The sequence below is a fragment of the Callorhinus ursinus genome, unplaced genomic scaffold (genome assembly GCF_003265705.2).
Source record: "Callorhinus ursinus isolate GAN/ISIS: 27379988/994484 unplaced genomic scaffold, GSC_fseal_2.0 scaffold4, whole genome shotgun sequence".
NCBI lineage: Eukaryota > Metazoa > Chordata > Mammalia > Carnivora > Otariidae > Callorhinus > Callorhinus ursinus.
The window spans coordinates 153921287-153934974 of NW_027397066.1; the positions used below are offsets into that span (position 1 = coordinate 153921287).

At 45.4% G+C, this 13688-nt stretch overlaps 1 protein-coding gene across 8 annotated transcripts in view; it reads right to left on the reverse strand.

Moving 5' to 3' along the window:
• Positions 1-13688, reverse strand: part of SCARA3 (scavenger receptor class A member 3) — a 53761-nt gene that overhangs the window by 20676 nt on the left and 19397 nt on the right. For 6 of the 8 annotated variants that reach the window (XR_012378101.1, XM_073892561.1, XM_073892558.1 and 3 more), the window contains 4 exons: positions 9704-9802; positions 8404-8523; positions 3840-3938; positions 1640-2683 (listed from right to left, as the gene is read on the reverse strand). Coding sequence is in view for 7 of the 8 variants with exons in the window: in XM_073892561.1 (XP_073748662.1) it covers positions 1640-2683; positions 3840-3938; positions 8404-8523; positions 9704-9802 (1362 nt within the window). In the remaining variant the exon portion in view is untranslated. The remainder of the gene's footprint in view (positions 1-1639; positions 2684-3839; positions 3939-8403; positions 8524-9703; positions 9803-13688) is intronic. The other 2 variants (XM_073892559.1, XM_025873908.2) reach the window with 1 other exon arrangement.

Sequence of the window (13688 nt, forward strand, 5' to 3'; positions counted from 1 at the left end):
AGGTTTGGATCACCCTACCAGGTAAAGAATAACAACCAGCTGAGGTGCTTGCCAAGGGAAAAGAAAATACAGATGGGTAGTGGAAGGAGGAAGTTATAGATACCAGCTATGACCATGTACTCCTTGTCAAGAGTATTTCTTCCTTGTTGTGTTATAAATAAATAAATAAATAAATAAGTATATATATATATATACACACATATATATAGTATTTTTGCTTTCTTCCCTCTCTTATCCCCTTGTCATGTAACATAAAACATAAAATATATTGACTTTATATCACAGTATTGTTAACTTTATGTCATAGTATATAAATTATGAGATATCAAAGGGAAAGGTAAATATCCCTCCAGGATTTTACCTTCTCTTCTGGGGAAGGGGTTAGTGTGGTTTTGGTTGTACACAGGATACTCGCATCATGAGCATTAGGCAGAACTGTAACCTTGTTAGTATCTCCTTTTGGGGATTAAGTATTATTTAAGGAGATGTGTATGGGTGCCAAGTTGACTTGTGATGGTTAATTTTATGTGTCAACTTGACTGGACCACCGAGTGGCCAGACATTTGGCCAAACATTATTCTGGGTGTCTCTGTAGGAGTGTTTATGGATGAGACTAACATTTAAACTGGTACTGAGTAAAGCAGATTGTTCTCCTCAATGTGGCGGGCCTCATCTAATCAGTTGAAGACCTGAATAGCACCAAAGACTGACCCTCCCATAAGTAAAAGAGAATTCTCCTGCCTGATGGCCTTCAAACTCCCCATCATCTCTTCCTGTTCTACAGCAGCATCTGGCCTTCCGACTCAAACTCGAACATCAGTTGAGCAGATTTTGGACTTGCCAGCCTCCCTAATTACATGAGAAAATTTTTTAAATAATTTCTCTCTCTCTCTCTCTTATTGGTTCTGTTTTTCTGGAGAACCTGACTAATGCAGGGGTGAGATGAGAGAAGAAGAGAACATCAGAGTAATGAACATCCCAAGCGGCAGGTGGCTGAGCACCCCAGTGATGGGGTGGAAGGGAGAAAATGAGAAAACAGAGTTTCCAAGATGAGGTCTCTCTATATCTCTGTGTGGACCCAATCAAACAAATCCACGTATGAAAATCCAGTTTTGTATGGCAGGCAAAGTTATGAGTCATAGCACCTTTACAAAAGAGGTTTGTAGGTACAGTAGACCTCCCTTATCCGTGATGGATATGTTCCAAGACCCCCCTATATAGCTTGCTTTTTCCTATATATACTTACCTATGATAAAGTTTAATACATAAATTAGGCATTTCGTGAATGTTGTCTTGCTCTCTCTCAAAATATCTATGGTACTGCATTTGCCCTTCTTGTGATGACCTAAGATGATAAAATGCCTAAGCGATGAGATGAAGTGAGGTGAAGGATGCAGCCGTTGTGACATAGCATTAGGCTACTATTGACCTTCTGGGGATACCTCATTAGGAGAAAATTGAAACCACAGATAAAGGGGAGCAACTGTGTTTTAAAGCTTCCAGTTGCCCTAGGCATCAGCTACAGGATTGCATGAGCCTACCAAGACTTTTGCCTGAAACCAGGTACTTCTGTGTCGGGCAAGATCAGCACAGCCCTCTGAGAGCTCCATAGCAGGTGTGGCCCAAGTCTGGCTCTTACCTCTTAGGATGGTGACGTTTTGAAGGATTTCTCCATGCTGCGTGTCCACAGCCTTCATCTCCTCCACGATCATGGAGAGGTTGCGGACATTGAAGTCCAGCCGCGCACTGAGCAGGCTGAAGTGCTCCCGGAGCAGGTCTGTGGTGCCCAGCATGAGGGAGACAGACTTATTCAGGTAGTAGAGCTCCTCGGCATGGGTGTGGAAGCCCAGCGTGCAGGAGAGCCGCACATCGTCCAGGTACTTGAGCATGCTGTGCACGTGATTGTCGGTGGCATTGATGTTGGTGAAGATGGTGCTGATCTCGATCTCATGCGAAGTCATGCGTCCTTCTAGTGTCTCGAACCTCTCCACCGTGCGGTTCTGGGCATAGCGGGTGTGGTATTGCAGATCGTGCATGTTCTCTTCGTGGTCGTCCAGGAAGGACGAGATGTTATCCAGCTGCAGCTGCAGGCCCATGACCTGCAGCACCAAGTCGTGCATGCTCTCGGCATTCTGGCTGATGCGCTGGGAGGAGACCCCCAGGGTGGCCTGGATGTTCTTGACCGCTTCTCCGGTCTTGGCTGAGGTGGTGCGCAGGGTGCTGAAGAGCCGGGTGTAGTTTTGCCAGTCGGTGACAATCTTCTGGAGGGTCAGGGTCTCCTCGTCAGTCTTCCGCCGGATCCCGTGGATCCACTCCGAAGTCTGCCCCACGGTGAAGTTGATCTGGTGGACTGTAGCCTTGACATCATAGCAGTCCTGGGTGAGGTCCTTCAGAGAGAGGTCCAGGCCGGCTGTGGTGGCCTGCCAGCCTCTCACCTGGGCAAGAAAGAGCCCCAGAGACTGGTTGACTTGGTGGATGGAGAATGAACAACTGCCCATCTCCTGGGAGATCTGACTGCTGGTGGTGGAGAGCAACTCGTGGGTCTGAGAGGTCTGGTCCAGTTGCACCTCCTGGGCCAGAAGCATCTTCTGAATTCCCTCCAGCTCCTCCTGCAGTTTTCTGATCTCTTGCTCCAGCTGCCCAGCCTCGTGGCAGAAGGAACAGTTGTTTGGGGCTTTCAGATCTTCAGGGGAAAGAGACAACATTTTGAGTTGCAGAAGGATCATAGGACAAAACTTACTCCTTTACCTATTTCAGAGCATAATGGATTGTCAAGTGGCTTCCCAATCCCTCTTCCTATCCTAGGCCTGCTAGGAAATCCTTTTTGGGAAAGCCTTACCATCTCTATGAAATATTATTTTACCAAATGTCTTTACTCTGACCTGAAATGTAGAAGTGGGGACATTTTTTTCCATCTCGCCACCAAATTCTCGAGAATATATCTTCACAACTTTCTAAGGTTGCCAAGAACCACCCATTTTCACTTTATCTAAGTATTTCTCCAAGTATTTTTACATTTGTTGTCGATAAACTTATGGGGAAAAGATGGTGTGGGGATTATTTCTCCCTGTGACAGTCAAGAAATGAGGCACAGAGAAGAGGCTTGCCAAATATCACTCAGCTAGTAGTTTCTCTTTCTGTCAGGGCAGGCCACCCCTACACTTTCTATTGTGGCTCCTTCTGTCTCAGTCTCAGAACGAGAAGGTCCCTGGTTAAAGCAGGAGATAAAGAGGATTATGAACTGGTAGGGTAGGGTAGGGCAGGGTAGGGTAGGGTAGGGTAGACTTACCAAGAGGCTTTGGAAGGTCTTAAAATTAATTTCTGGGTGGCTGGGTGGCTCAGTCGGTTAAGAGTCTGACTCTTGATTTTGGCTCAGGTTATGATCTCAGGGCCCTGGGATCAAGCCCTGGGTTGGGCTCCCTGCTCAGCGGGGAGTCTGCTTGTCTCTCTCTCTCTCTCTCTGCCCCTCCCCCTGCTTGCGCTTGCGCTTTCTTTCTCAAATAAATACATAAATCTTTAAAAAATAATAATAATCTCAGATACATAAGAATGACTGAGGACTGGAGTGTCTTTGGGTTCCTTCTCTACCTGTAGGCTCCGGCTAGATCCGTACCACTCACAGAAGCCCTGACCCCAGTGCTGGGTGAATCCCAGGGCAGCAGCCCTCTCTGAGTGGACAGGGAGGAAGGGAGCCATAGCTGCCTTTCCCTTGTGCCTGGAAGGTTGGTGAAGGCTGCCCTACTCCAGGGCACCATGGCCTGAGGGAGACACTTACCCCTCCCCCATTAATACTGGTCTTCCTTCATACTCGTGAGCACACCTGGATGCTGGACACTTACCCAGTCCTTGGAGATTTTCCTGCATAGACATAAGCTTCTTGTCATAAATGGCCTGGGCCAGGGAGATGTCTTCTGAGAGAGAGTCCACTTTCCTGAAAACTGTATGGGAAAACAGATGAGAAACTGGGGCAGGGTGTTAGTTCAGAGAAACGGCAATCATTTACTAAGAAGTTATTTTTACCAACCTCTCTGCCATCAAAACCGTTCACCCTTCTATGGGGCTTTTCAGTGGTCGTAAGGGAAGATGCTTCTTATGGCCAGAGTTCGTCATGCATTCCTTAAAAATATATATCTACATCTATCTATAGATCTAGGTAGATCTATATCTCTTTATATATCTCCCTTAAGTGTTTACATGTATGTATACATACACTTGTGTGTATATATGTGTGTGTGTGTGTGTGTGTACATATATATCCCCCTCCAGATTTTAAAACTAGGACCTGACCACAGGCTAGACTAGAATAGGGAAAATTAAGGGGAAAAAAAAGCACAAAAAGAATATAAAAATTATTCTTAATCCTATCACTGAGAGATAATAGCCATCAATATCTTCGTGTATCTCTTAGACTCTTACTTATCTCCATAACCACTCTGTAGTTACATGGATATATGTATACTTTTTTAGAAAACAATAACAGAAACCTGGAATGTATGGAATATCTCATTTATTTTCTTTCGTTTTGCTTCACTGGTATCATGTCATGGATGTTTTCCTATTGAGGTTTAAATCACTTTTAAGATCATTAATTTTAATGTCTGTATCATACTCTATATAAACGACTCAGCAATTATATAAAAATCCCTTGTGGTGGGGGGGGGCCCTTCTGAGCCTACAAATAAAACTTGATACGTAAATATGAGTAACACTTGTTCCTAGAAATAATCCTTATATTTGATGGGTGTGTGTATATGGTTATTCTCTTAGGATAAATTGCTTGAAGTAGAATTAATGGGTCGAAGGATATTAATATTTTTGAAGTTGGACACAGGGTTCCAAAGTGACCCCTAGGAAAGATTTTACCCCAGCTTATACCAGCTTCTCAGGGGTCAGTGCCGGCCAGGGGTTAGAGCACATCTGGGCAGTAGCAGGATCCCTGGCTTTCTCTAGCAAACGCCTGGCTGGATGGGGAAGTGAGAGTAGAGGACGGGGTAGACAAGATGCTCCCCACAGAGCCTATGAAGGCAAGTTCCGGGGGATGGAAAGAGCCCCAACAGGAGAGTTGGGGAATGCAACTTCTGGTCCACACTTGCCCCAGATTTGTTGGGTATCTTCAGGCAAGTCAGTTAGTCTTTCTGCAGCTTGACTGAATCATCTGTAGAAGGAAAGTATGAAGCTAGATGACTTCTAATGTTCTTCTCAGCTCCAAAATTCCATTTTTTTTTTGGAATCTCTGGCCTTAAATTAACATTGTACATCTCAGAGCTGTTGAGACTTAAATACTAGCAGTGACATGTTGAGAGATCCTAGGAACAGTTCCCTAGAGTTTATAGTATTTATTATTCCATTGGAGCCTTCCCCAAGTTAAAATTGCTTATATAGATGGGGGGAACAGAGGTGTAGAGAGACTGAGTGACTTGGATTCCTATCCTAACGCTTTATAAAGTCTTACGTCCAAGCCAATAGCCAAGGGCTCATTCATGTAATTCACCCTGTTCATTTCTTCATTGTGCATTTCAAGATTTGTAATCACATATTAATTTGTTTACTGTTTTCCTTACTTTTTAGATCTTATTTTTTTCTCATCCTTTCACAATTATGTCTTTTAATGTATACTTAAAAAGTACACATATATAATTTATAAATAAATAGGTATATTTTACAGGTGTGAGATTATCATTTTTTTCTTTCCTATTATGTAAGTATAAAAATTTTCAAACACAGTAATCAAGGCTTGGACAGTGACTATCCTACTTGTAGGTAGGTAGTAGGTAGTAGTGTATCTGCTGTCTACATTCTATAGTCCACATTTTACTGTATTTACTTTCTTGTACATCTGTCCAGTTTACCTTTTTATCCATTCATCAACCCATCCAGTTTTTTGATGTATTTTATTTTATTTTTTCTTAAAGATTTTATTTATTTATTTGACAGAGAGAGACAGTGAGAGAGGGAACACAAGCAGGGGGAGGAGCAGAAGGAGAAGCAGGCTTCCCGCTGAGCCAGGGAGCCCCATGCGGGGCTCGATCCCAGCACCCCGGGAGCATGACCCGAGCCGAAGGCAGACGCTTAACAACTGAGCCACCCAGGCGCCCTTGATGCATTTTAAATCAAACTTTTTACTGATGGGGTACACGGTCAAAAAAAGTTCATAGGTTATTGCTCTAGACCTAGGGTTGGCAAAGCAGGATCTGCATGCCGAATCTAACCCAGGGTCACTTTGTTGGAACAAAGCCATCTCCATTCATTTACGTATTGTCTCTGGCTTTACGATGGCAGAGTGGTTTTGACAAAGACCATGTGTGGCCCGTAAATCCTAAAATATTTACTACCTAGCCCTTTACAGGAAGTTTGCCAAACCTTGCTCTAGATTATAAGCTCCGAAAAGACAAGGCTTATGTTTTATTAAGCAGTATACGCCCAGTGCCTAACACAGTTCTTGGCTTATAGTATGCATGCAACAGATACCCAATTAAATAAGTAAGTGGATTTTCCAAGTCCCTATGAGGAAGACTGATTTTGCTCAAGACTCTGGACTTTATTCACAGTCCTGACCATAATACCTTGACTAGGACTGTCCACATATATACTCACAAATCTCTAGTCATTCATTTGACGAATATTATTGAGCACCTACCAACCAGGTCAGGATGGTGTTGGCTCTGCTCTAGGGACTGGGGAGACCCAGGCTGGAGGCAAAAACAAAAAGGAAGCCTAAAGTTCTCCCTGGATGCCCCGAATGCACTCCTCACTCCCAAATTATTATGATCTTCTGCTCATTCACTCTGGATCTTAGGGCAAATCATTTCACCTTCCCAGATATGTGGAATGAGGTCGGCCTCCCATTTCGGGGCTCGTTGAGATGATTCGTGGATATCATGTATGCGATAGGACCTGGCGCCTGGTGGGCACCCCATCACTGTCCACACCCTCTGAAGCGGGTCGGCGCCTGAGTTCCGCTCTGGGCTCAAGCCTGTGGCTCCCGGAGCTTTATTCATGGTCCTGCAGGTGTGGAGAGCTGAGGCCCTGTAAGGCCTGGCCAGGAACAGACTTGGGAAGTTCCCTGACGTCCAGTTTGCTACCTCATAATGGTGGACAGCAGCTCCCCCCTCCTCGCCTGGCAGGATCTGGGCCCCTTTCTGAGAAGCCAAGCCCCGTGAAGTGATTTAGTAGAAAGAAGTAGGGCTGGATGGGGTGAGGCGCTTGGAAAGTTCTTGAATCAATGGTCCTCAAACCTGGCTGCACACCGGAATCGCCCGAGGGACTTCTATAGACTAGCAAGGCCAGGGTCCTACCCAGAGATTATGATCTCACTCATCTGGAGGGAGGAGCTCTGGCGTCAGTATTTTCAATGCTCTTTGAAGGGTTAGAATCCCCCAGACAAAATGGAGAACGGCTCTCTCTGATGGTGAAATGGGAGGGACCTTGATGTTCCTATCACCTGGTACAAAGTAGGTGCTTGGCCTCTGTTGGAGTAGTTAAAACCTTCAGCCCTGCTGGGACAGGACTAGAGTGTCTATTCTAGTGTCTAGTGTCATTAGCATGCCGGCCTCTTGTCCTCAAGCCAAGAAAGACAGTTGCTGAATATCTCTAGCCAGGCCCGGGGCCAGGTGCCTCCTAGACCGAGGCACCCCCACCGCCGCCCCCATTCCTCACTTGTCTCACCCGTGTCCCGGCCTTGTCCCCAGTGTCTAGTCCATCGGAACAAACAAACTATTGGCCTCCCTTAGTAAAGACATCTGGATTTTTTCAATCTGAAGCTGACTGGCTTGGGACTGCAGCAAGAAGCCGTCAAATTCATTTCCCTCTGTTTAGCATGATCTATTAGCATTCAGAAGGCAGAGGTTGCCCGAACCTGGCTGTGCGCCATCATCTGGGTTGTCTACCATAGCCGTACAAGCTGTGTTGTGTACGACAGCCACCACACTCCAGGTCCCTGGCCTTCACCTGCAGGGCTCCGCTCTAACAAGTGAGGTCCAAGTGAGACTCAGGAATTTGCATTTTAACAAATACTCAGGGTGACCTTGATGCAAGCAGGCATCCAATCTCACTTTGAGAAACACTCACCAAGACCATTGGAGGGGGCTTCGAAATTGCCCGATCCAGGGATCTCAGCCCTGGATGTACATTACCTGGGGTGGGGCCCACACACCAGTATTTTTTCAAAGCTCCCAGGTGATTCTAACGTGGAGCTGAAACAGGGAAACACGGGGCTGGTCCTGTCCTCTCATCTTACCAGTAGCAAAACAGAGGTCCCGAGAGGGGAAGGGCCTTGCTCAAAGCCAAACAACTACTTACGGACTGGAAATCAGAGGCCCGTCTTTGAAGTCTGAATCAAGTATGACGATTCCCCAGCCAGAAAGATGCTGGCCTACCCCGAGGCTGCGGGGCACCTGCACTCACCAAGGGAGGCCAGCACGGCCACGGCCACTAGGAGCAGGGCCAGGAAGAGGTAAAGAATCCGCACCGATGTGTGCAAAGACAGGTTCTTCTGGCAGCGGCTGCAGCGGGGCCCCGGCCGGTCTGCTGGGGGACAAAGGAGACCAGTGGCTGAGGCTGCAGGTGAAGCGCCAGGTTCATGTTCCCGCTCCAACCTATCTCATCACCTCTCAAACCAGCCTCAGAAAGGGAGTTGTTCTCATTCTCATGTCTGCCCATCTCACCATGTTCTCGCTAGGTCCTCGAGCTTTTAGCAGTAGAAGAGACCAGAGTTGGGGTCTTCAAAGAGCACCCCCATCAGTGCCATCCTCTCTCTTAGGGCAACATCAGTGGGCCCAAGGTGTAGGGAAACACCTCTTCCTGACACATTGGCCTTATGATGGTCCACAACATGGGGCAGCAGGCCTGTGTCACCATTGGGTGTATAATGTGTCCCACTGTGCCTCGGATATTCTGGGCTTTAGCCTCGAAAGATCTCCTCTTGTGGAATTCCTCAGTATGGGGCCAACCAGTCACACACCCTGGGAAACCCCTCAGCCCCCAAACGTCTCAGGTGACAAGGAGTTCTCCTGGAAACGGAACAAACGGTTCCAGCCCACCGGCTGGGTCCCTGGTATGGAAGAAGAAGGAAGCCAGGTGGCCAAGGTCCAGTGGGAATGCAACTGTGAAACTGTTGTGACATTTCTAAGGCAGATTTGACTTTAGCTGCACCTTATGAGTACTGGGAACATTTAAAACTCCTGATGCCCCTTTCATACTCCAGACCAAAAGGAATCAGAATTTCTGAGGGCTGGTCACGGGCTTCCTGGGGTGATTACAATATACAGCATGGGTTGAGAATAGCTATGCTAGTCTATCCTGAAACCCACCCAGAAACCCTCCTCTAAGGAACAGTTCAGGTGGCACTGGTTTCTGAGATGATCCATTATCCATCAGGTGGGTCCTGAAGGTCAAGGGCATGAGCCACTTGGGTGGCATGGGGTATGGTGAAGGGGACAGTTCTGGGCCAGTTAGAGGACAGGCCCTGGGGGAGATGGCAGAGGTCCCTGACTGGTCTCAGGAGGAGCCCTGGAGACAGATGTCACTTGTGTCAAACTCTGACATCATCTACACGGCATAACCCAGGATGATGCAAATCTGCCTTTCTACCCTCCAGGGAGTAGTGAAGAAAGGACAGCCAGGATTTTGAAGCCATATGGAGCGATAAGTCACCAGCCTGGGGATGGGGACAAGGAGATCAGAGGGCAGCCCCCAGGGCCCTTACCCTCTGGTGTGCATGGGAAGGTCGGCATGTCCTCGTCGTCACCAGCCAGCTCCTCTTCTGTAACACACAACGCATCTCCGTCGCCGGTGGCCGACCTCACTGTGATGGAGCCAGTGCGGTCAGACCCGGGGTGGGAACCTGGAGCCACACCCACCCCTCTCCAGCTGCCCCAATCCCCACACCCCAGGCCCCCTCCTGCCCTTGAAGCCAAGTCAGCCTGCTGGAGCTCCGGGTGGCCGGACAGTAAGCAGAAGAAATGGGAAAGGAGGTAAGAATCAAGTGACTGAGGAATTGAGATATCCCAACAGGTGTGAGTAAGGAGATGTTACGATCTCCCACAAACCAGTAAAGATACACAGGCCAGCTCAACTGCCTGTTCTCTTCCACACCTTGCTCAAACCCTTGGGGTGGAATAAGAGCCGGTTGTTTGATCCAGCTCAGCATCCTTCCATTTCCCGGCAAGTGGTAACACAAGCCGAATTCCCTTGCTCCAAGGTCAAGGGTGAATCTGCAAGACTCTGCATCCAGCCCAGCTGGGGGCCTGCAGAGAGGAGGAAGTGGGAGCCAAGAGGATAGGAGATGGCCACAGACCTCTGCCTCACACACTGCCTCATCCAGGACCCGACAGGGTGTGGAAGGGACCATGGGAGGAGTAGGTCTCATGTGGGAAGGCTGATCTGGTACTGGTTCCCTGGGATCATGTGTTCCTTAAATAAGACCTAGGTGATGGATTCCCTCATTCAGAAGAGTGTTCTTGTTACCCGGACACCTCATACCTCCTTCTCCTTACAAGACCTGGTCTTTTGTAAATGAGGAGGAGAAAGATGCCCAAAATAGGCAGAGTGAGCCAAATTTCCAAGTGGCTGTTTAAGAATTAAGGTAACCAGTACTTTTGCCCTGGGAAGTGTGTGGGGGGCAGGGGGATGTGCAAACTGATCATGACAACCAAAGTCCTGGGAGATGTCTGTTGAGGGGATTTTTTACAACTACGCCTCAGGGCACCTGGGTGGCTCAGTGGGTTAAGCGTCTGCCTTCGGCTCAGGTCATGATCTTGGGGTCCTGGGATCGAGCCCCACACTGGGCTCCCTGCTCAGCGGGGAACCTGCTTCTCCCTTTCCCTCAGCCTCTTCCCCCACTTGTGCTCTCTCTCTCTCTTTCTCAAATAAATAAATTTTTAAAAAACAAACAAACAAAAAAACTATGCCTCAAAATCCAGAGGCAATAAAAGAAAAAAACTGATATATTTGACTATATGATAATAAAATGCTTTTGCATGACCAAAAAACTGGGAGAAAATATTAACAGTACATATTACAGATAAAGAGCTAATATACCAAGTTTATAAAGAGCTTTAAAAATTTCAGGAAATGGAATGAATTCAGTAGTTACAGGATGCAAAATCAATGTATAGAAATCTACTGCATTTTTTTTTTAAATGTAGGTGCCACACTGGGTGTGGAGCCCAATGCAGAGCTTGAACTCACGACCCTGAGACTGAGACCTGAGCTGAGATCAAGAGCCACCCAAGCACCCCTGTTGCATTTCTATACATTAATAACGAAGCAGCAAAAAGAGAAATTAAGGAATCAATCTCATTTACAATTGTGCCAAAACCAGTAAGATACCTGGGAATGAACCTAACCAAAGAGGTGAAAAACCTATACTCTGAAAACCATAAAACACTGATGAAAGAAATTGAAGATGACCCCCAAAAATGGAAAGACCTTCCATATTCATGGATTGGAAGAACAAATATTGTTAAAATGTCTATACTATCCAAAGCAATCTACACATTTAATGCAATCCCTATCAAAATACCAACAGCATTTTTTACAGAACTAGAATTAACAATCCTAAAATTTGTATGGAATCATGAAAGACCCTGAATAGTCAAAGCAATCTTGAAAAACAAAACTGGGAATATCGCAAAGCTAAAGTAATCAAAATGGTATGATACTGGCACAAAAATAGACACATAGATCAATGGAACAGAACAGAAAACCCAGAAATAAACCCACAATTATATGGCCAATTAATTTTTGACAAAGGAGGAAAGAATATGCAATGGGAAAAGGAGAGTCTCTTCAACAAATGGTGTTGGGAAAACTGGACAGCTCCTTGTAAAACAATGAAACCGGACCTCTTTCTTACACCATACACAAAAATAAACTCAAAATGGATTAAAGACCTAAATGTGAGACCCGAAACCATAAAAATCCTAGAAGAGAGCACAGGCAATAATTTCTCTGACATCAGCTATTATGATCTTTTTATAGATTTGTCTCCTGAGGTAAGGGAAACAAAAACAAAAATAAACTATTAGGACTACATCAAAATAAAAAGCTTCTGCATGGTGAAGGAAACAATCAACAAAACTAAAAGGCAACTTACAGAATGGGAGAAGATATTTGTAAATGACATACAGAAAAAGGGTTAGTATCCGAAATATATAAAGAATGTATAAAACTCAACACCCAAAATATGAATAATCCAATTAAAATGGGCAGAAGACATGAACAGATATTTCTCCAGAAGAGACATCCAGATGGCTAACAGACACATGAAGATGCTCAGTATCACTCATCATCAGGGAAATGCAAATCAAAACCACAATGAAATATCACTTCATTCCTGTCAGATGGCTAAAATCAACAATACAAGAATCGTAAGTGATGGTGAGGATGTGGAGAAAAAGGAACACTCATGCACTGTTGCTGGGAATGCAAATTGGTGCAGCCACTGTGGAAAACAGTATGGAGGCTCCTCAGAAAGTTAAAAATAGAGCTACCCTATAACCTTATGATTCAGTAATCACCTTACTGGGTATTTACCCCAAAAATACAAAAACACTAACTCAAAGGGATATATGCACCCTGATGTTTATTGCAGCGTTATTTATAACGGAAGCAGCCCAAGCATCCATTGATAGATGAATGGATAAAGAAGATGTGAGATATATATATATAGACATATATATATATATCTCACATGGAATGGAAACTCATTCAGCCATAAAAAGAATGAAATCTTGCCATTTGCAAAAACATGGATGGAGGTAGACAGTATAATGCTAAGAGAAATAAGTCAGTCAGAGAAAGACAAACACCACATGATTTCATTTGTATATGGAATTTAAGAAATAAAACAAACGAGGGGTGCCTGGATGGCTCAGTTGGTTAAGCGTCTGACTTTGGCTCAGGTCATGCTATCAGGGTCCCGGGATTCAGCCCCGAGTCGGGCTCCCTGATCGGTGGGGAGTCTGCTTCTCCCTCTGCCCCTCCCCCTGCTCATGCTCTCTCTCAAATAAATAAATAAAATCTTGAAAAAAGAGAAAAACATCCCCTAAACAAATGAAAAGATGTTCAACTTTATTCATAAGATAAATGCAATTTTTAATTTTTTAAAAAAGTTTATTTATTTATTTTTTAGAGGTGGGGGAGGGGCAGAGGGCAAGGGAGAGAGAGAATCTTAAGCAGCTCCACGCTGAGTGTGGAGCATGATGTGGGGCTCAATCTCACAACCCTGAGATCATGACCTGAGTGTAAATCAAGGGTCAGATGCTTAACCAACTGAGCTACCCAGGTGCTCCAAGGTAAATGCAATTTAAAACTACAGTGTGAAAACATTTCTCACCCATCAGATCGCCAAAAATGCAGAGGCTGACGATACACTCCATTAGTCACACTATGGGGAGTTGGGGTGGGAATGCAAATGGCCCAGGTCTGGTGGAGGGGAATTTAACAATATACACTTGCCCTTTGACCCCACAATCACACTTCTATGAATTTATCCATAATATACACCTCCAACAATCTGAAAACATATATGACGTGGTTACTCACTGCAGGATTATTTGTAATTGCAAAAACTGAGAACTATCTAAATGTTCAACTACGGGAAATTGGTTAATATACTATGGTTATATACACACAGTGGGACTCTATGCAGCTATACAAACAAATAAGGAGATCTCTATTCACTGATA